Source organism: Verticillium dahliae, genomic scaffold (genome assembly GCF_000150675.1).
Source record: "Verticillium dahliae VdLs.17 supercont1.29 genomic scaffold, whole genome shotgun sequence".
NCBI classification, from domain to species: domain Eukaryota; kingdom Fungi; phylum Ascomycota; class Sordariomycetes; order Glomerellales; family Plectosphaerellaceae; genus Verticillium; species Verticillium dahliae.
The window spans coordinates 58,403-78,434 of record NW_009276919.1 but is presented as its reverse complement, the minus strand read 5'-3'; the positions used below and the strand labels follow the sequence as shown (position 1 = coordinate 78,434).

The following is a 20,032-nucleotide window of genomic DNA, read 5'->3' as shown; positions in this document are numbered from 1 at the left end:
CCTCTTCGCGTTCGCAGCTGTACCTCGTCTCGCCATCCATCGACAGACCCCGGCACGAGGCCACCCACCCCCCTCCAAACAAGCCACGACCATGTCGCCGCCGATCGCAGGCTCCCGCACGCCCCAGTACACGCCAGCCCAGCTGGACGCCTACTTTGCGCGCATCAAGTTCCCCAGGGCCGAGCACCCGACGGACCGGCTCGCGCTGCTCACAGCCCTGCAGCGCCACCAGGTGACGACGGTGCCGTTCGAGTCGCTCTCGCTGCACTACTCGAAGCACCGGCGCCTGTCGCTGGACCCGGCCGACCTGTTCGCCAAGATTGTCACGCGCGGCCACGGCGGCTACTGCATGGAGGTCAACACGTTTTTCGCCTGCGTGCTGCGCGCCCTCGGCTTCACCCTCATGCACGCCGGCGCGCGCGTGCGCGACGGCGCCTGGCTCGGGCTCTCGCACATGGTCAACATTGTCACCATTGGCGACACGGACGGCAAGGACACCGCCGCCCGCTACCTCGTCGACGTCGGCTTCGGCTCCAACGGCGCCTGCCAGCCCATCCCGCTGAGCGAGGACCCGGCCGTCGCGCGCTTCGAGAGGCGCCACCTGCGCGGCCGCGTCACGCGCCGCGCCATCGACATCCACACGGACCCGGGCCAGCGCGTCTGGGTCTACGAGACGGCGCTGCCGGGGCCGGCGGCCGAGTTTGAGGCCCAGTACAGCGTCGTCGATGCCGAGTTCTTCCCGGAGGACTTTGAGATTATGAACCTCGCCACGTCGACGCTGCCGACGGGGCTTTTCGTCAAGACGGTGCTGGCGACGCTGCAGGTGGCCGGCGGCGACGGCGAGGTCGAGGGCGTCGTCATCCTGCTCAAGGACACCATCAAGCGGCGCATCGGCGACGCCAAGACGGAGGTGCTCGAGACGCTCAAGAGCGAGGACGACCGGGTCAAGGCACTGGAGAAGTATTACGGCGTCGTGTTGACCGACGAGGAGAGGAGGGGCATCAGGGGCTTGGCGTCCGAGATAACGGATGCTCCGTACTGATGCAATGTCGTGATACGGTAATCAAGTGTAACCACATGTCTTCGCCGAGGCGGCAAAACAGAAGAGGAAAATAAAATGATGACTTAATCTACCATGCCAACCCCGCGTAGAAAACATGTACGATGAACGATTTGGGCCCTCATCACATCATACGGTAGCCCGCTCAACAACCTGCCACTGTCGTCCGCCGTGCTCAAACTTGTTCCCCGTTCTCAAGCTTGACATCCCTCTCTAAGGAGCGCCACGCACGGCATGCCGGCGCCGTCGCCGACGCGCTTCGTCCTCCGCCACCCCGGCCCGGCTCGCCACTCTCAACGCTCGGCCTTTGACCTCGTCACCCGTTCCCGCAGAATGCCCTGGCACCACGTCCCGAGCCGGATGACCATGCCCGCGCCGCGGGGCCTTTCGTCCCACACGAGCACGTAGCACTTGGCGCGCCGGCCATCGACGCCCTGGATGGTCGGGTCCCGCCACACCTCCTCGTAGGGCGTCTCGACGCCCGTCTCTGGGTTCACCATCTGGCCAGTCTCAAGCGTCCTCTCCTCGTCCATGGGCGCCATGTCACCCTCGTCGGCGAGCCCCTCGGTGGCCACCGTGCGCGAATCGAGCCAGTGCCGCCACACGCCGTGCGTCTCGCCCGGCCCGCCGCGTGGCGTCGACGACGACGTGCCTGCGATGGCCCAGTCGAGCCGCTCCAGCGGCGCAACGTCTGTCGGGAAGGGAAAGGGGGGGTCAGCCAGGTCAGCATGAGAGTATGAGGAGGAGTGAGCGTGTGAGAGATGAGGGTCCCTCATCATAAGAAGAGCGCCATCGTCGGCACCGAAAATGGAGCAGCTTTACCTTCAGCGGGCGTCGCGCCCTCGGGGTAAAGCACCCGAATGTCGACAAACCGTCTCTCCGGCGATGTCAGGACCACGCTCGACGTCGGCTCGCTCATGGCGGCTGGCAGCCAGCGGATGCCCTCGCGGATGGATATGCCGGCCATGGTCGTTCTCGTGAGTAATTCCCTCGGTTGGCTGGATGCGATTCGCAGACTGTACGAGGCGATTCGCAGACTGTACCTATCTGGCCCCGACCCCTCTTATACGATGCAGTGGCGAATGTCGAGACGGACACATCCCAACGAGGAAAAAGAGTCATGTCATGTGTAACACCTTTTTAGATCTCCCCGGGTGGAGCCGATAAAGCCGACGTGGCCGTCGAATCAAGGAGGCTTCTTGACCCAGGTCGCACGACGAGAGCGGGCAGCATCCATCTCCGCTAAACCAAAAAAGATGGACCGGTTCCCAATGTGTCCTAATCGATCTGGCGGCATTCGCCTTCGGACAACCAGCAATCTGACCACCCAATGGCCGTCGCCCGACGTTGTAACGAGGGGGAACGCTCCTTGCGATCCTCTTCATCGGAACCTTGCGCTCAACTTTATTCGAACAATGATGGGGGGCAAAAGGTTAACTTATAAGAGGTATGCGCATTAGCCAAGCGTCCCGTCTTCTATGGCGATGTTCACAGAACGATCCCACCATATCCATTCGCCTGCCCACCGTATGCTTCGGTCAACTCTATCATGCTCCGTCTCTTTTCAGTTGTCATTTCTTTGGGAGTTCTGGACTCTGCTTCCTGAGCGGCCATGCGCTCAATCTCCCCGATACTGGCCCCTCAGTGCATCTACTTCTCTCTGCAGGGCGTCCAGGTCCGCGAGGATGTTCTGACCCTCCCTGAGGCCTTCCTGCCCCGCATCTTCCGCTACATGGTTATGAGCTGGCGGCGTGAAAACCCGCGTGCTGTCAAGGCTCGTCCGCTGCGATGCTCCCGGCGCATCGACACTGCCCTTGCTGCTGCCTCTCTGTCGGGGCGGCGGCGGTGGAGGCGCAATGGTGTTCTCCTTTTCTCCGCTCACGACTCGTCTGCTAGTTGTTTCGGCGTTCCGCGGCTGCGGCCTCCGTGTAGACGCCTTCCGCGCCGGAGGAGGCGGCGGCGGGGATGATTTGGGGGTTTGCTCGTGCGCCCCGACGTGTAGGGACACAGGTGTCCCAGACGACGTGGGCTCCGCGTCGGTGAATGGGCTTGCCGATGTGGCAAGGGAAGTAGATGAGGCGGATGTCCGCGACACGGTCACGGGTCGCCTTGATGGCGGCGGTGCGGGCACATCTTTGTTTCTCGTGCTCTCCGATCGCGACCGCTGCGAATCGACTGACGATCGCGGTTGCGGCTCGTCGTCATGTGCTAGCACAGCATTCGACGCAGACAGTTGCTTGCTCTCTGCCCGAGCATGGCCTCGTCTGGGCGGCGGTGCAGGGGTGGGCTTCTTTCCAGATGCTGGGATTGGCTCTGGGCTGTGCAGTGGCTCTTCGTGCTCGGGCAACCTTGCTGCCGCCTCCCGAGCGATCGTGTCTTCTGTGTCATCGGCCACGCGGTGTCGCGGTGCCGGGGGAACCGGCCTTTCAACATCAGACGGAGACCTCGGCTTGGGCGAGGCGAGGGACGATGTCGAGGACGATGGTTGTGCTCCCGAGACTTCCTCTATATGTTGCGGCTTGATCGACTTGCCGTGCCGAGAGCTCGGTGGAGGTGGGGGTCGGCGAGGTCCCGGCGGCACGGGCGTGCCTCGTTGCGATGTTGGTGTTGTAGACCGGACGTCCTCGTGCCCCGCCTCATTTAATCTTTCAACTGAGATCGCGGCTGGCGCATTGTCGTTTTGCAACGGCGCTGTGGGGGGCACGGTAGCTTCTGATCCCGACTGCCCTGTCAGCAGCAGTCTCTGAAAGGCGCTGACATCGAGGCCGCCCTTGCCAGGTGCCGATGCCGTTGTGACGGCTTCGAGATCGTGGGCAACATCGTGATCGGTCTTGTCTTCAAACGTCGTCTCAGCGCTGCGGTTGGCGGCGACGAGCGGCGCCGCCTCGGGTAGAGCGCCCATGTTGTCGGGGTTGGCGGGAAAGCGACTCTCAAAAGGGTCCGGGTCGTCATAGTCATCGTTGCTGTAGCCAGGGATCACAGGAGGACTGGGCACGGCGCCAGGGGACGGGGGCGGCGACTGCACGCGGACTCTCTTGACGACCTTTTGCTTGAGGGGCGGCGTCGCAGTGCCATCGCTGTCGGTGGAGGTGGTGATGGACTGCAGAAAGGCGGCAGAGGATGTGGCCTTGGGGATGGAGGGGCGGTCGGAGGTGGCGGCAGCTGCGCTCTTCCTGCGGAACGGGTTGGTCGAAATGTCGGCCATTGCGTGCATGCGGTTGTCTCGTCTCTCTCTCTCTCTCTGGGCTGCGAGTTGGAGAGATTGGGTTTCTGATGTGCCTGTGGGAGGAGCTCAAAGTGCCTCTGCCATTGTCCGGTCTATCCGGGGGCGGGGTGTCTGTTTGGTGGTCCTGCTGGAGCGCCGGTCGGTGAGATGGGAGCGAACAATCAGGGGGGCCGACTAGAGTCGAGTAATTCGAATCCAATGAACTCAGGTGGCACGGCGTATCTTTCAGCGGCAGCTATTCTTGTTGTTCCTGAAGCAATGGGATGCGAGGCTCAAGGGGTTGTGAAGTCGAGAGCAAGTCGCACCTCTGCCTGACGCCCCTAGGCAAAGGGCAACGCACAACAGCGGCAGGCAGGTGCATTCGAGGATGACGAAGTGTGCGGGTACTGACAGCTGATTGCGTCGCTGTGTTGGCGCAGGTAGCAGCCAGGAGAAGGCACCAGGCGCCAGGAGCCAGGAGCCAGGAGCCAGGGGGGCAGAAGTGGGGTTTCCTGGTGCTGCCTGCCTGAGGTACGGCAGCAGCTGGCGCGGCACCATCGCAGCTACCCTAGCAAGCCTAGCTCTGCACCTTGGATGGTGACAGCGGAAGGCACAGCTGACAGTCCACCCACAGAGAGAGAGACGCTGGAGCCCAGCCGCCAGACACCTGGAAGGAACAGACACAGACGAAGGCAAGGGGCTTGCGGCGCCGCTGCCTTATCGGACTCGGGGTCAAAAGCGGGTCCATCGGGCCATCCTCAGCATCCACCCTTCACCTCCAGGCTCCACCTCCACCCTCCACCGCGACGCGCTATCCAGTCCAAGCCACACAACTCGCACCTCGACCGCCCCCCCCCCCCCCCCCTCCCCTCGCCTCGTCATCCGCAAGCCTTTGACGTGCGGGGGATTTGCTCCGGGGCATTGATGCGCCATCAAACCTGAGAAGGGGACGGCCAAGCTGTCGAAATCTTCCCGCTTCATATCCGCTTCCTCCCAGGCTGCACCCGAGGATGAATGCCGTCCGTTGCCCGCCCAAGTGCGATTGAGTCCTTGCTCCCCGCTCCTCCCGCGACAATAGGCAGCATTCTACACCCAAGGCATTGGCGCGCCACGCCCAGGCTTGTCCCCATGCTCGAGGCCGCAATGCCAGAAATTGATGTAACAAACCCAAAAGACTTGAAAAAGCCCCCAAAACAAAGTTGACATGGGGATTTATCGCGGGCGAGAGTGTAAAGGGGTGAGGCGGCTTTCCCTTCGGCCGGACCTTGTCACAGTCTTCAGCACCGTTTCAGCATGTGGGCTCGCATTGATCCGCGAACATGGCAAACACCAAGCGCGACGCAAGCTTGGGCCTCACCGACGTTCGACTCGACATGCACGTGGTCCTCAACAGGAACGCGAGCCCTGGTACACCCGGGTAGGTAAACAAATGTTCCACCCCATGACCGCGTCGACTCCACATGCGCGCACCACAGCCTCGGGGAGACAGAGGGTGTCGTGAACATAACACACAACACACACACGACGGGTCAAGTTGAAGATATATATCATTCCCAGAATCATCATGGTATAATTACAGTCATCCCAAGCCTACCGCGGCTGCGTATGAGCGCCGCAGTAATGCTCGCGCCAACAGCCCGTGGCATCAGGCCAAGACACCCGCGCTTCCTGTAACCAGCCCTAGCCCTGCCTGCCTTCCCAATTGCAACCGGAACGCCCGCAAAGTCAACCAACGCATACCGTCATGATCAGCCGTGCTGTCCTCGGCCCTCGGAAGCGTCTCGGACATGCACCAATGGCGTTCCGTCTATGCGGAAGCAGCAGCAGCCTTCTTCGGCGCGGCGGCCTTCTTCGGCGCCGCCTTCTTCGTGGCAGCAGCCTTGGGAGCCGCCTTGGCGACACGGCCAGTCTTGGTCTTGCTCAGGGCAGCGGACTTGTCGGCGGCAGCGGGCTTGTCGGCGGCAGCAGGGGCCTGAGATGTGTCAGTAAAGAGTGAATGGGACATGTCCGGTGGCGCGTCACATACAGCCTTCTTGGTGGTCGCAGCCTTCTTGGCGGGGGCAGCAGCCTTCTTCGCCGGCGCAGCCTTCTTCGCGGCGGTCTTCTTCTCAGCGGGAGCGGCCTTCTTGGTCGTGGCAGCCTTCTTGGCGGGGGCCTTCTTCTCCGTTGTCTTCTTCTCAGCGGCGGCCTTCTTCTCAGTAGGCTCCTTCTTCTCGGCGGCCTTCTTGGGGGCGGCAGCCTTGGGGGTCTTCTTGGCGAGCTTGGTGCCACCGGAGGGGCCTGTGTCTGTTAGGAAGACGTACACATGCGCGAATGGAGGCATGGCAACATACCCTTGGGCTGCTCGAAGACGCCCTTAGCAACACCAGCCTTCAGGGCCTTGTTGAAGCAAGAGTCGAACATGGCATCGCCGACCTTGATGTCGTTCTGGGCACGGACATACTTCTTGAGCGACTGACGCGACGAGCCATTACGGTCCTTGAGCTAAGGGGATGTGTCAGTGGCTTGAGTTTGAAGACGCGTGACGAATGAGCTGGGTGGTGGACGGGGTGGGGTCGTGCCCAACACGAAGGATACACATGACCCCTCACGCCCAAACCACAAGCGTCTTGCGCCGGAAGACTTGGAAAGACGAAAACATACGTTGACGATAGCGTCGTGAATCATGTCCTGCAAATAATCAGCGGCGATTTACATGAGCACGCGCCGAGAGGCAACCAACCTGGTAGGTGTGCGACTTCTTCTCGGCGGGAGCGCCAGACTCGGTCTTCTTGGGGGCCATGTCGTTGGTTGTTGTGGGTTGAGAGTCGAGACGCGTCGGCTGATGTGTGGAGCTCGAAAGACTCTTAAAGGATGGGCGAATGAAGGATGGGTGTAGTGAACCGTGAAGATTTCTCTGGAATATTTGCTAGTTATACCGTGTAGAAGCAAGAGACGACAGGAACGAGAGGTGTGGGAGGAGTGCGCGTGGAGTGGACGGGGGGGGGACGGTTTATACATGAGCGGGGGCACTTGCCGCAGATGCGCAATCAGTAAACTCGCCATGTCTGGTGCGGCGGCAGGTCGAGGTGTGTCCCGGAAGACAATCAATCCGCTAGGCTGCTTTGGGGCTGGAGCTTGAGCTTCGGCGAGCGTGACGGGGGGTCCTTCCACCATCCAGGGACTGCTGATCGGTCCTGCCAGTGCTGAGATGTGCCCCCGCCGCACAGGGCACAGCACGCTGCCGCCCGTTTGTTAGGGCCAGACGCGATCTGGGTGGGTGGATGTAATGGGGCTGCCGGGGGGTGGGTACCTTGCTGACCTTACTGTACCGACCTGGCACCTTGTCTCTCTCCTACTCTCCTACCTTACTTACATGGCGCTTTACTACGGTACTCCTTCCTCAACCCGCCCACGCGAACTGGCCCTGGCTGCATGAGAAGCTTCCGAAGCTTCGTACCTGGGGTCCTCGTGAGGGAAGGAGCTCCCAGACACACACGCCCCCCCCCCTCTCGCTGTCTCTACCTGCTCGTCGAAAAAAGGTACTTGCAGAGGTACCTCGAAAATAGGTCCCTCGTCCCAGAAAAATACGTCACGCGGCACCATTTTTCTGATTGGCCAGCTGCCCACCACCCAACGTCTGGGCCCCTTCTGCGTTGTCTGATCTCGTCCTCGCCCAACGCCCACCTCATCGCCCACCTCGACGTCTTCGTCCCCGTTCCCGTCTTCTTCCTCTTTTTCCTTCTCGCTCGCCCTCTTCTTTCCATCTGCCCACCCTCCATCATGATGTCCTGTGTCTCCCGTCCTTGAACGTGTTTTCTGGTCATTTTTTCGTGCGCCGATTGTACTCCCAAGCGCCCTCCAACTTGACCCGTGTCGAGGGTGTTTTTGGGTGTCGAGATGGTCTGTTTTGCATCGTCGTCGCAACGCGACCGCCATGTCCATGTTTGCATTCGCTCTCCCCCTTTGTCTCGAGCAAAGACTATCGTGTGTTTAATGCATGCAGATGTCCCTGGCTCATGATTTTTCTTTCTCTCATTTTGCATTTCAAAGATATATGGTGGTTTTGCAAGGCTTTTGCAACGCGACCGTGTTTTGCTGGAGCTCGTCTTTCCCAGCTGAAGCCATCCGCACGTTCACGACGGCGCCACATCCGCCCTCCCTGCAACCGCGTCACCGTGTTCTTGGTTACTCGACAGCCATCAAATCGAATGATGGCTTTCTCACTTGTTTCCTCATGCTATTATTTCCGTGTTCTTGGCTCGATGGGCCTGCGAAATCCCCCGATAGAGAGGCCGTGATGAATCACGCTGGTCGAGTATCTCGCGTTCTGCAGAATGGCGAGTTGCCCACCACCCATCCAGAAGATAAACCAGGACCACCTCACCACATCTTTCTCTCATTCATCGTTCAGATATCCCTCTCGTCGAAATGACCATGACTCCAAGTGAACATGAGACGCAGGTCACCAACACATCCACAACAGTTCCCTGACGCCATGCCTTGCTATTGGCATCACTCTTGCCTGCGTGTTAGTCATCGAAGCGAACGCATCTCATATGCGGCCCCAAACCCAGACGACCTTTTCTGTCATGTCCTTGTCTCCCATGAGATAAATAAGACTTGATCTCCAACGAGAGATCGACCCCGAGCATCGACCATCGGCCAGTGAACACTGTCGCAGCCACGGCCAACATTGCTGTCGGCATCCGCATTGCTGCTGTGGCTCGCAATTTCGCTCCCACGTGGCCGTCACCACGGCCAGGAATCCTCCTTGAGAATGTGAACAGCGGAGTCGAAATGGTGACGAAACCATGGAAAGCCCCTCTCAGCAGGCTAATGTACATGTTCTGGGCAGTTTGGCGGTCCGGAGGTCTGGAGGTCTGGAGGCGATAAGTTCTCCTCCAAGGCTCCGGCATGTGCCTTCTCGACTTTGACTTCGGCGCAGTTCAATTTCCGTGTTAGTCAGTGCTTCGCGAGGCTCCATCGATCCCCTCAGAACCACGCAAGGTCTGGATCTGGACCAGCGGTCCGCAACTGGCGATGAAGAGACCTTGTGATACTTTTGGTTTTCAGAATAGACGTGTCAAGGCGCAGCCATCCGGTTGATGTTCTTGCAGACTTTGCCGTGCTGTCATGCAACGCCTTGATCTGTGTCATTCTGCAACGTATCGACGAAGACGCCTTTGCGATTTTCAATCTCGATCGCAGAGTGCGCTGAGGAGGATCGATCAGGCGGCCGAATGCTCACTAAAAATTATCTTTCTGGGATAGAGAAGCTGGCACTTCTTGCAACTAGCAAATCGTCACTTGGTGCTTGTCACTCTCGGCTTGCTGGCTTGGTGTGCCTCAGTATTTCAAAGAAACTGAACTGAAATCATGAAACTGAACTGGAATCATCCAGCAGCGAATACAAAGCCAACCAAACAAGCCCAGCTTGCGCCGTGTTTCCGCTGCAAAAGTGTGTGCCCGTGACGGATGCGGGGCAGGATTTGGGGGGTACAGGGACTGACTGACTGAGGTTGACAGGCTCTGGCACCCACAAGAACCCCAATTGAACTGGGTGTATTCCGCAGCCTCGCTGCTTCCAGCCCCAATCGACCCTGAGCTAAGGTAAGGTAGCCTAAAGTTTGGTTCGTCGCATCTACTGGCTCATTCTCTGGTCGCCTCCAATCCGCCATGCCGTTCGATCAGGAGGGGTTTCTCCGTCTTGTAACGGACTACTACGAATTCTCATCGCGCGCACTAGAACGACCTTCCAATCTCTCGCGCGCCCCCGGGGGGATGGCCAAAAGTCCCGCCTGAGGTCCTCGCTGGTCTCCAGAGGCCTTGAACCCAATCCGCAATCTGCGCTACCAGAGTTCAGCGGGGATCGTCAGTACTCGTCCTCCACACCACTCCTGATGTTTGATACTCGAGTCATCGGCTACCGACTGGACAACGTTCAGGAAAGCATTGTCCGTGACGAGCTTGAGAGCTAGCCCGAGCCCTTCACCAGGTTTCGGGAGAGCGCTGGATCAGGACGGGCCATTGGTGCATCTCGGCCGTGCACATGAATATCGACTCGGACGGTTTGGGTTTGAGAGGGGACATGACGTTATGGTTGGCTTGCTGCGTGAGGTTGGGTGGCCTGGCGATGGCAACGGCCGGACCCAGCCAAGTTTCACGCTCTTCTGGAAAAGGCCCGGTGGTAACTTCATCGGCCAGGCTTGGCCTACACGCTTTAGATTGGGACAAGATGGACATGGCACACAATCATGTGCCTGAACCAGTTCGTGCATAGCATTCGCTGTATGCGTTGGATGAGTAACGCGGCAGCAGCTTCAATACAAACGCGCACCATCGCTGTCAGAGCGGCGTTGGGATGGGCAGAGCGAAGACGTCTTCGCAGGTGATATCCGCAGTCAACTGTTAGGTGGGGTTGAACAGATTGAATTCTGGCCTGTCGCAGCCCTTAGTCACGCGCTCCCGTGGTCTCCAGCTCCTCAACCAGCCCTCTGAGGCTCCCCGTGCCTTGGCTCCGTAGGCGTCTTCTGACGTTTGCGCTTTAGGGGTCAGGAATGGCTCTCTTGCAGGCCTGAAATACATTAGGCATGGGTCACCTCACGGTCTGGGAGTCCTCTCCTCCTGCCAAGGGCCTTCAGCCAAGACGGAGGATAACGATCTATAAGCCCTGACAGGCATCATGCTGTCCCTGGCCAGAATGTTCAAATAGCCGGCTCGGGCTTTCTAGGATTTCTAGAGAGGAGGCAGCGGATGGGCAACTAGGCATCTCGTGGATGTGCAAACTCATCATTACGAGCATGACGGCTCCGAAACACCATTCCGGATATGACACTCGTGTCTGAAGAATTAGAGCTGGACATGATAGCCGTGTTTGGCTACAACTCTATGACGCCAATGTACATGATTTGCATTCAAGACCAGCGAAGCCTTGCTATTGACTGAATTCTAATCGAGCATGAACTACGAGACTCAACAAGAGAAACAGCACGCTTCTACCACCTGCAGGTGAAATGAGCAGCAAGCCACCCGTCGCAGACTCTAGAAACAGCAACTTCGGCATGGCACTCTTGAAGTCCGACACTCAGACTGTAACCAGATACTAGTTCTATGAATCGGAGAAGACGGTGTTCGTAACATCTAGACACAACGAGGCATCTGGCAATACATTTCTGAATATGGCAATGCATTCTTGCTCGGAAAGTAAGTCTTTGATATCCCGAGATGCAGATCTAGTAAAAGACCGAATAACATTATTTATGGATGATCTCCGGACGAAACTCCTCAGAATCTACTCCCTTCGAAACGTTGCGATCGGCAACTGAGTACTAGACTGTATTGGCCAGGCAATGACCTTACAAAAGTGCATGCTCTCCTAGTGATTAGTTATTGAACATCACAGAGAAAGCTTTTGATAATAATACAATCTTGACTTGTCGGAAAGGACGTTACGCTACCAACGGAATTTGAAGACCACCCGAGAAAACCGAGAGCGCCACCCTGAAATCAACGATCAACGCCTAGCCCGTTCTATGCCCAAGTCGCCTCCCCTACAGTCGCAAATCATGCAATATGTGCCGCACCATGTGTTCATGCCATAATCATGGCCGCTGCCAACGCCAGAATCACAGCAGACACGCTAGCCTTGACAATGCCAGCAGCGCTTCCGTCACCCTCGCCGTCGCCATCACCACCGGCCTCCGAGTCATTTCCATCGCCATCGTTTCCACTAGACTCTCCCGACTCCTCCTCAATGGTGCCGGCGCGCAGGCAACGTAGACTAGTCAGCGACGAGGTCGACTCGTTCGTCGAGCCGGCCTTGGTGGAGTGCAAGATGACAGCCCAGATCTTGGTCAGGGCATACTCGTACATGGCGCTGGTCTCGTTCGTGCCAGCCTCGGTTGGCCTTGTGGCGAAAGCGTTAAAGGGCTCGCCGTTATCCAGGTTGTTGGATCCGAGACCTACGGAGCAAAGTCAGCACGGCTGCATCGGCCTCGGCAACGACAAACTCACCAAAACGTGTCGTCGATTGCGTGTCCGAAAGCCACCGGCTGCAGACATGTTGCAGTTGCGGACTGCTTTCGTCGTCGCTTGCCGTTGTCTCGATCGCCCGGCGGCACTCGTCGCTCAAGAAGTCGCAGCCGTTAATATTGTCACCGTCATTGGTGGCGTTGGCAGCGAAGCCGGTGAAGATGGCAACGCTGACATCTTTCGTGTTGAGCTTGGCGCCCTTGGTGCGCTCCAGGGAGAGAATTGTCAACTGGGTGACGGGATCCTCGCCGACATCCTCGCCGGCCTGCGTGGCATTGGCGAGGGAGACGTTGGCGGCAAAGGCGAGGTTGACGGACCAGACATCGGAGCCGTTGCTGAAGCCGAGGTTGCTGTAGGAGACTGATGCCGTGTTGTTCGGCTTGGCAAAGACGGCTTCGAAGCGCTCAGTAGGGAGGCCAAATGGGGGTGCAGTGGCAGGAGAACCGCTGGAGGTGTAACCGCCAAGCTCGGGTTCCAGATCTGCCGCCGCTGCGAGGGCGATGAACGGGAGAGCTTTCATGATGAATGACATTTTGCGAAAATTCGATTAGTCGGAGTAGACAAGGGTAAGGTAAATGTGGTTCGAATTCGATGAAGTTCAGCTTCCGTCGAAACGTGCGGGAGAGGCAACCCTTTAAAACAAGCATCGAACGTTCAGCGTAACCATCACAGGCGCGCTCACACTGCGCATGATTGACCAAGTCCGTCAGCCACATTGAAGGATCTGTTGTCGATCTCAGTGTTGTGGTACGAATAGCAAACTGTAAGCTTACGTGAAGTGAAGCTCAACGGGGGATCGTGTACCTTGTCAAACCTGACTGTGCTCAGCCCCGTCCATGGGCATGGGGCCCAGCATAGGGCTGTATCCCCTGTTGGATGACGGTATGTCAGCCATCGAATGCACCAAATGCATCCTCCGTTGCCAAGCCACATCTATTTTTGTTGATTCGTGGGTTATTAGCACGGGTATGGTCATTCTTACTCATGCGATTTTCACGACAGAATCAGATGCAACCGACAGAATTGACGATGGAATCTCAAAGTCGAAATAATCTGCCTAGACATTGTTAGGACAGAGCATACTTGGCGTTGCGGGTTTCTGAAGAAAAAGACCAAGAATGCTGAATGAAGCTGTACCATTTGATGGGATTGTACCCAGGATCTTCGTTCTAGTGATCGGTCAAAGCAAAAGCCACCGAAGCGTGGTTCACTTTCATGCTTGTGCCGCGATTGTTTCCGAGCTCTTCATCCCAATTAAATTGAGATATTTTTGCCCGGTCGCTTATGGTTTCATGGCTGTTCATTCGGAACATGCATCGAGACCGACTGTGGAGTCGGGTATTTAAGGAAAATGTGTACTTGCTTACAAGCCAACTGTATAAAGTGCATGCCCTTTGCGGGACGGATATCAGAGGCATCTAAGGGTCCCATGATCATGGTCCGTCGTATGGGTTTGATCATACAGTTTGATTCTATGCACCACGAAGATATGTAGCAGAGTTCGATAGGCACTACTCCAGACTCATCTTACATCTAAGCCGTACCGGATTGGGTCGGGATCACCTGTGGTTTGGTGTAAGACTGATCTTCACTTGCTTTGATCACTGACTGCGTCCACGAGAAGCAGTGTACCGTTGAGTAATATCTTCGAAGTACCAAGGGTTTCGAAGTGCTCTGATATATCTCTGCCTTTCGGGGTAGTAAAACGAAAGGAGGCTTCGAGACTGTTGATTTTTGATAAAGATGTTTCGGGCCGACGGATCTGCAGTACTCGATTTTGCATACGGTTTGGGTAAAAGAATGGGTGGTAGAAGGTATAAGAAACACGGAAATATAAGTAAAGTCCTGTAAAACGGCGACGTTACTAAGTTGATAATATAAATGGTATGTCCCACCTCAATTTCACGAATCTTACTACGCTCTCGAGGCGCATGTTAGCCCTGGTTGTCGGGGTTTGACGCTGCCAAGAGCTCGTCATGCTAGTAACGGCATTTCCAGGCTTCAGTCTCTGAAGCTGCTCTGTGTATTCTTGCGAGACCAGGTGTCCAACATCGAAATTTAGTATTGAAACTGGAGAAATTGTGTCTGTGGAGAATTCAGCAAATGTACGTAGTCCCTGGCGTCGGGGTGCTAAATAATGAAAATTACAAACTGCTTGCTCAATCACCAAAATGGAGATCGTGCTTTCAGCACAAATCATGTAGAGAAATAGGAACTGCAGCGGCTCGCTGCTTCAGACGTCGATCCTGAAAAGCGACGTCAATCGAACAGTTGGTCGTTAACAGAGTCCGACTGACCGGCCGGTGTAAAAATGCCTAAGCGTCAAAGCTTGTACTTGCGGTATCACGCTGTTCTGAATCCATCCTACTTCGGGCGTGAACTGATGACATACACAGGGTGGTATTCCTTCCAGTGCAGCGTTAGTTTGCTACTTTCGGTCTATCTACTGGTTGTTCACCAGATGCGATCAAGCCCAATGGCGGCACAGGCAGCAAATAGTCACATGATGACCGAGTTTGTTTCGTTGGACTTTGCCAGGTTGGAACGACAGGAACCAGGCAAGACCAGGCAAGCCGGACCCTGAAATGCCCAACACGTCAGACTTGGTGTGCACCAGAGGCCAAACGGGAATACGGTAGGATATGCCATCGGCTGGTCCGAGATGCAGCACGTGACGATGGACCATCGCTGCTTATCAGATATGACGCAGGAACGAGCAAACGGGACCTCGGCTCATTCGGACATGTGCCGAATTGCGTCGTTACGCCGAAAATGTTGAGTTCTTGGTACGCCCACAGGATTGATCCCGTCGGCAGCGCAGCCTTCGGTCTCTTTTGCGAAAACCCTCCGGCGCACCCGACAGCCTGAAATGTCCAATGAACCATGCCAGCGAGCCACACAGAGCACGCGTCGACCTCGTGGTCGGGCGCGCCGCCGGGGTCCGTCATGGTCCGTCCTGGTCCTTTTTTTCTTTACCCCTTTTGCCGTGTCATCGCAAACGCCGTCTCAACAATCGGGGCGCCGGTCCTTGCGCTCTACCGATTTCTCATCATTGAGCAGTCTTGAGTCTGCAGGGCTCCTTTTTTTAAAGTATTTTCAAGGCCCCACAACGAGTCAGGCCTTTTGGTGCTGCTCATAAATAGCAAACGGCCCCATATCGCACCCCGTAGCCTGTCCACGATGAGCGCCCTCGGTAACGAACTGGACTTTTTCCCGCCCTACGATCCACCACCGTCCATCCAACCAGAACAGCAGCAGCAGGATCCCCTCGACCCGGTCACGATGCACAAGACGGCCCCCTTTCCCGGCTTCACGGCTCTGTCGGAGCAGGTCTTTGTCCGCGAGGCGCCCGTCAGCGACGGCCCCCGCCCCGCCGGCCAGCCGCACACCGTCATGCTCTACGGCTGGGGCGACGGCACGGCGCGCAACGTGCAAAAGTACACAGACGGCTACGCGGCGCTGTTCCCGCACGCACGCCAGATCGCCGTGCTCTCGCCCATCGCCAAGGCCATGTTCAACAGCGCCGCAGCCCGCGCCGTCGCCATGACGCCCGTCGTCGACACGCTCGGCGCCCTCGACACTGACGACGACGGCAACGCCGACGCCGACGCCATCCTCGTCGAGGCCATGTCCAACACGGGCGCCGTCAACTTCAGCGCGACCCTCGACGCCTTCGCCGCGCGTCACGGCCGCCCGCTGCCCCACCGCCTGCTCGTCCTCGACTCGACCCCCGGCAGCCCGTGGCTCACGTGGCCGTCGCTGCAGCGCTGGTCGCGCGCCATGACCATCGGCACCGCCGCCTGGTTCCCCTGGCCCTTCGCCGTGACCCAGTGCCTCTGGGGCTCCTTCCTGACCGTCAACGTCCTGGCCGGCTGGTGCGTCGGCCGCGAGGCCGCCGGCGCCTTTGCCCTGCGCGTCACCGACGACGACGCATTTGAGACCAAGGACGCCCGCCGCCTGTACCTCTACAGCAAGGAGGACGACCTCATCACCTCCGACGACGTCGAGATGTACATGGCCGAGTCGAGGCAGAAGGGCTACCAGCTGCGCGCCGAGCTGTTCGACGGCAGCGGCCACGTCGGCCACATGCGCATGCATCCCGAGAAGTACTGGAAGGCCATCGCCGACGCGTGGGCCTGGGCAAACGAGGAGCCGAAACGCGGGTAGAGAGGGAGAGTGGGTGAAGAGGAGGTTTTCCCATTGGGGGCCGTTTCTGTTTGATGTCTTGGTATAAGCGATCTACATGTGCATCAGCATCTTGGGAGTTAGGAGTTGGCATGGGTTCCGTGAGAGCCGTGACATGACGGCCTCACATGCTTGTAGCGTAACGACATGGAGTTCTAATGTATTGCGAGGAGCATGAAGCAGCTCCCTGGAGAAGCGATGCCGCGAGTTGATGGGAGTCTTTCGATGTTCGTGGTCGCATAGAAAAGGCCGAAGCCACCAACGAGCCACACACCTGCCAATCACTTTAGTCAGCGGCTGCCACCTGTCACTCAACTCCATTCTTTCCACCGGCTTCGCTTCACATCACATTGAACACGCATGGAGATGATATTCTCAAGAAGCATAAATCGCGATTCCGCACCAAAATTCAAGTAGCTATCCATTAGCTGTGGCTGCTAACATCGCAGCCTGCATGCCCCAGAGTCCCTTTTCTCATGAGGCTGAATGGAAAGGGCGTCTTTCGCTCATGCCATACCCTCAAACGCCAGAACACGAAAGATGCATCAACGTCTGTGCAAGCCTCACGAATGCCTCCCAAAGTATCAAAACGCTCTTCCCCGCAGCACATCAGTATGCTGCACATCCTGAAGCCCGCCGCCTTCCCCTGGGCCATGCCCCGCGCGCTTTGTCACCCGCACTCCTCACAGTCGCACGGCGTTGTACACCTGCTCGCGGGCGGGAACCCGGTACGTGTCGAAGAACCTAGCTGTGTAGAAGCTCCGGGCACCAATGTGCGCAAGGTAAGCCGAGAACCGCTCGTGCGACCTCCACACCGATTGAGGGCAGTCAGGCATGCTGATGATCCGCTGCACAGTCAGAAAGTCCAGCGGATACTCGGTGATTTCGACCCAGCTGTTCGGGGGGTTGAAAGCCATCTTATCCCTCGTGTCGTTGACCATGTTGGGCCAGCTCCATGCGACTGTGGCCAGGGGGGGCTTGCCGGCGCGGTGGCGGACGAGAATGTCCAGGCGCTGCCAGATAGTCTTGTCGTGCCACTGCGCACATTCATCGACAAGGTGACGGGTAGAGTTGCAGAGAGGGCAGACGTGCGTGAAGCCACTAGGCCCTGGTACGGTGCAGTAGGCGGGATGGTGGCCGAGACCTCCGCAGTTCTGGCACAGCTGCCAGCTTGGGTCTGGTCCGAGGCTTTGATCCGGCAACGGTCCCGTGACGAATGCTCCCTGGGGTGCGTCCCGGCCCATTCGCATGGCGCCATCGGAGCCAGGGACCTTTTCGGAAGGGGCACGAGAGCGAGACCTTCTGGAGTGAGAGCCGTTTGTGTGGAAAGAAGCTTTCGTGCCGGACCGCGCGATGCCTGCCGAAGACGGTCGGCAGAAGAGACCGCTGCCATCCCAGTGCTCAATAACAGGGCGGTTCCCGGATCGCTTCGAGAGGTCGCCGATGGCGCTGATGATCGACAGCTCCCCTCCAGGGCCTCTCTCTTCGAGGGCGGCAGCCATCCTCTCAGCCCAAGCCATGAGGGACTCGCGATTATGGATGATGGCCACCTTGGTCGCACCGTTCAAGGTCTGACCGATGGTGTTATGGCGGCGACCGCCATCGTGGGTCGTCGGGACGATGCGGAAAGCACGCGCAGAGCGGTCGGGGTCGCGCTGCTCGAGGTCGACACGGAAGAGAGAACCCATATCGCTGAGCAGGGGAAGTGACCGCTGGTTCGAACCCCGCCACTGGCTGGCCTCCTGGTGCTGGGAATCGCGGTCGCGGTACCTGGTCTGGCTTGTGTGTCGAGGCGGCGATCGACTCCTGGTCCGAAATGGCAGGCCCCGGTGTGAGTAGTCGCTCCGCGAGGGTTCGTGACTAGCCTCAGCATCACCGAGAGACTTGAGTTCGCCTCCGCCCATGATGACTTTTGGTCCTCTAGTAGTGATGTGTATGCCGCTTTGCTAGACCAAGGTCGACGCCGGGAAGGTGTTGCGTTAGGCAGGGCGTTGCTGTTTGTGATCACACGTAGAGATGGCTGAGGGAAGAACTTGCAGAAAGGGAATGTTTCTTCAGCGAGTTCTCTGAAGGTTGAATATGCCGCGTTTTGGGAAGGAGGTCGGTCACTGAGGCAGGTGCGATCACCCATGTACTGTGTGACGTTCCGATACTGATCTCACACTGTGGATGCTATCGCCATTCCAGTAAGTGAATGGATGACTGGTCGGGCTTTCAAGCGCGCAGAGCGTCCCAGTCACTGATGGCGATTCATTCACATAGCTGTATTGCAGTGACGGTGTTGTCTAACGCGTGGGCTTTTGATGCGGCAGCACAGCAAGTCATTGATGCATAGAACCGACCAGGGCCTCGCTCCTGGCACAGGTCAGATGTTGTAAACCCGTGAACATGGCGAAGTTACGTAGCTGCCTCTGTCGCCGGCTACTTCAAATGCCTCTGCGACCGTGTTTCGCACCATGTTCAATGACTATCTGCCCAGGCCTGTCGCCGCCCATGTTGATTTGTGGGTGCTCAGCCAAGATCTTGGTCAGAGATGTCAGCTTGGCCTGCTTGTTGCATTTATCATAAGAGGCATCGAACCCAATCTCCCACAACCTGCCTGATCTGGCCGCTGCCCAGATAGCTTCAGACTAACCTGTGTGCATGGACTGGTTCTCGTCAGCTTGCACACTCTTTTACTGAGGGGAAGATGCATTGGTTTCTATTACTCCAACAGAGCAAGGCCGAGGCAACCAAGAATACGACAGAGGGAGACGGACGTGAAAATGGTGCGGGGAGACGAACGAAACAGGTCGGGCGAGGCTTAAATGGTACAATGCTGTTGCCTAGAAGTCTAAAGCGAGGCCTTGCAAACTGCAAACATCCGTTCGGACCCTTGATCTTGCCCTCGTGTTTGCTAGGGCAGCGAAGAACCCGTTTCCCAGTTCGTGACAACGTCCTAGCTTGCTGGGGGGGTGAGCATTGGCGCGGAATATAGCGTGGCCCTAAAAACTGATTGTTGTATCCCGACTGCCGTAAGGGACGGCTGGCCTCATGCTATTTCGAGAGCTTGGTACACAAGCTTTTGAGGTCGACACATGGAGGGGGCCGAACTCATACCACCGGCTTCGGCATCCCTAACCTGAGGAGGTGCAGCGAGGGTGCATGATAATGGAAAGCTAGAGTTACCAGACTCCCGTACCCACGAGAGATTGTCAGGGAGGACGGGAGAGGACGACATTGGGCATGGTTGTCGCTCAAACCAGCTCCGGTCACCGACGAACCCCCCCCCCCCCCCCCCCTTTTCCTTTTTTTGAAAAAAAAAAAAAAAAAACCAAAACCCCAAAGTTTTTTTGGGGCCCCCCAATTTCGCCCCCGGGGAAAACCCCTTAACTAGTTGGCCCCCCCCCACCGTTTGGGTGAAAAAAGGGGCGGCCAATGGGAAAAGAAATTTAACCCTGGGGAAAAAACAAGGTTATATTGTTGGGATTCGATATTCTTTGTGCCCCGATTTGAAAGAGGGAAAACATAAAAAAAGGGTGTCATGAAGGCGTCGCGGGTCCCCTGCCCCCTTTTTTTTGAGAAGAAGA

The 20,032-nt window shown here is 57.5% G+C and overlaps 7 protein-coding genes across 7 annotated transcripts; 2 read left to right on the top strand and 5 right to left on the bottom strand.

The window, feature by feature from the left end:
* Nucleotides 1-91: 91 nt before the first annotated feature.
* On the top strand, nucleotides 92-1,042 carry VDAG_09857 (uncharacterized protein; the record flags this gene model as incomplete). Its single annotated transcript, XM_009651202.1, has 1 exon — nucleotides 92-1,042. One exon carries the CDS (start codon nucleotides 92-94, stop codon nucleotides 1,040-1,042), a length of 951 nt encoding a protein of 316 aa, XP_009649497.1.
* A 311-nt stretch (nucleotides 1,043-1,353) lies between these two features.
* VDAG_09856 (uncharacterized protein) lies at nucleotides 1,354-2,027 on the bottom strand (the record flags this gene model as incomplete). Its single annotated transcript, XM_009651201.1, has 2 exons — nucleotides 1,354-1,751; nucleotides 1,883-2,027. 2 exons carry the CDS (start codon nucleotides 2,025-2,027, stop codon nucleotides 1,354-1,356), a joined length of 543 nt encoding a protein of 180 aa, XP_009649496.1.
* A 651-nt stretch (nucleotides 2,028-2,678) lies between these two features.
* On the bottom strand, nucleotides 2,679-4,265 carry VDAG_09855 (uncharacterized protein; the record flags this gene model as incomplete). The annotated part of the gene is made up of 1 exon (XM_009651200.1): nucleotides 2,679-4,265. One exon carries the CDS (start codon nucleotides 4,263-4,265, stop codon nucleotides 2,679-2,681), a length of 1,587 nt encoding a protein of 528 aa, XP_009649495.1.
* Nucleotides 4,266-5,796: 1,531 nt separating this feature from the next.
* VDAG_09854 (histone H1) lies at nucleotides 5,797-7,047 on the bottom strand (the record flags this gene model as incomplete). Its single annotated transcript, XM_009651199.1, has 5 exons — nucleotides 5,797-6,237; nucleotides 6,292-6,545; nucleotides 6,599-6,749; nucleotides 6,909-6,935; nucleotides 6,988-7,047. 5 exons carry the CDS (start codon nucleotides 7,045-7,047, stop codon nucleotides 6,073-6,075), a joined length of 657 nt encoding a protein of 218 aa, XP_009649494.1. The 3' UTR covers nucleotides 5,797-6,072.
* Nucleotides 7,048-11,837: 4,790 nt separating this feature from the next.
* VDAG_09853 (uncharacterized protein) lies at nucleotides 11,838-12,810 on the bottom strand (the record flags this gene model as incomplete). Its single annotated transcript, XM_009651198.1, has 2 exons — nucleotides 11,838-12,208; nucleotides 12,261-12,810. The coding sequence occupies 2 exons, from the start codon at nucleotides 12,808-12,810 to the stop codon at nucleotides 11,838-11,840; spliced, it is 921 nt and encodes a 306-aa protein (XP_009649493.1).
* A 2,648-nt stretch (nucleotides 12,811-15,458) lies between these two features.
* VDAG_09852 (PaxU) lies at nucleotides 15,459-16,445 on the top strand (the record flags this gene model as incomplete). The annotated part of the gene is made up of 1 exon (XM_009651197.1): nucleotides 15,459-16,445. One exon carries the CDS (start codon nucleotides 15,459-15,461, stop codon nucleotides 16,443-16,445), a length of 987 nt encoding a protein of 328 aa, XP_009649492.1.
* Nucleotides 16,446-17,146: 701 nt separating this feature from the next.
* VDAG_09851 (uncharacterized protein) lies at nucleotides 17,147-18,367 on the bottom strand (the record flags this gene model as incomplete). The annotated part of the gene is made up of 1 exon (XM_009651196.1): nucleotides 17,147-18,367. One exon carries the CDS (start codon nucleotides 18,365-18,367, stop codon nucleotides 17,147-17,149), a length of 1,221 nt encoding a protein of 406 aa, XP_009649491.1.
* Nucleotides 18,368-20,032: the final 1,665 nt, after the last annotated feature.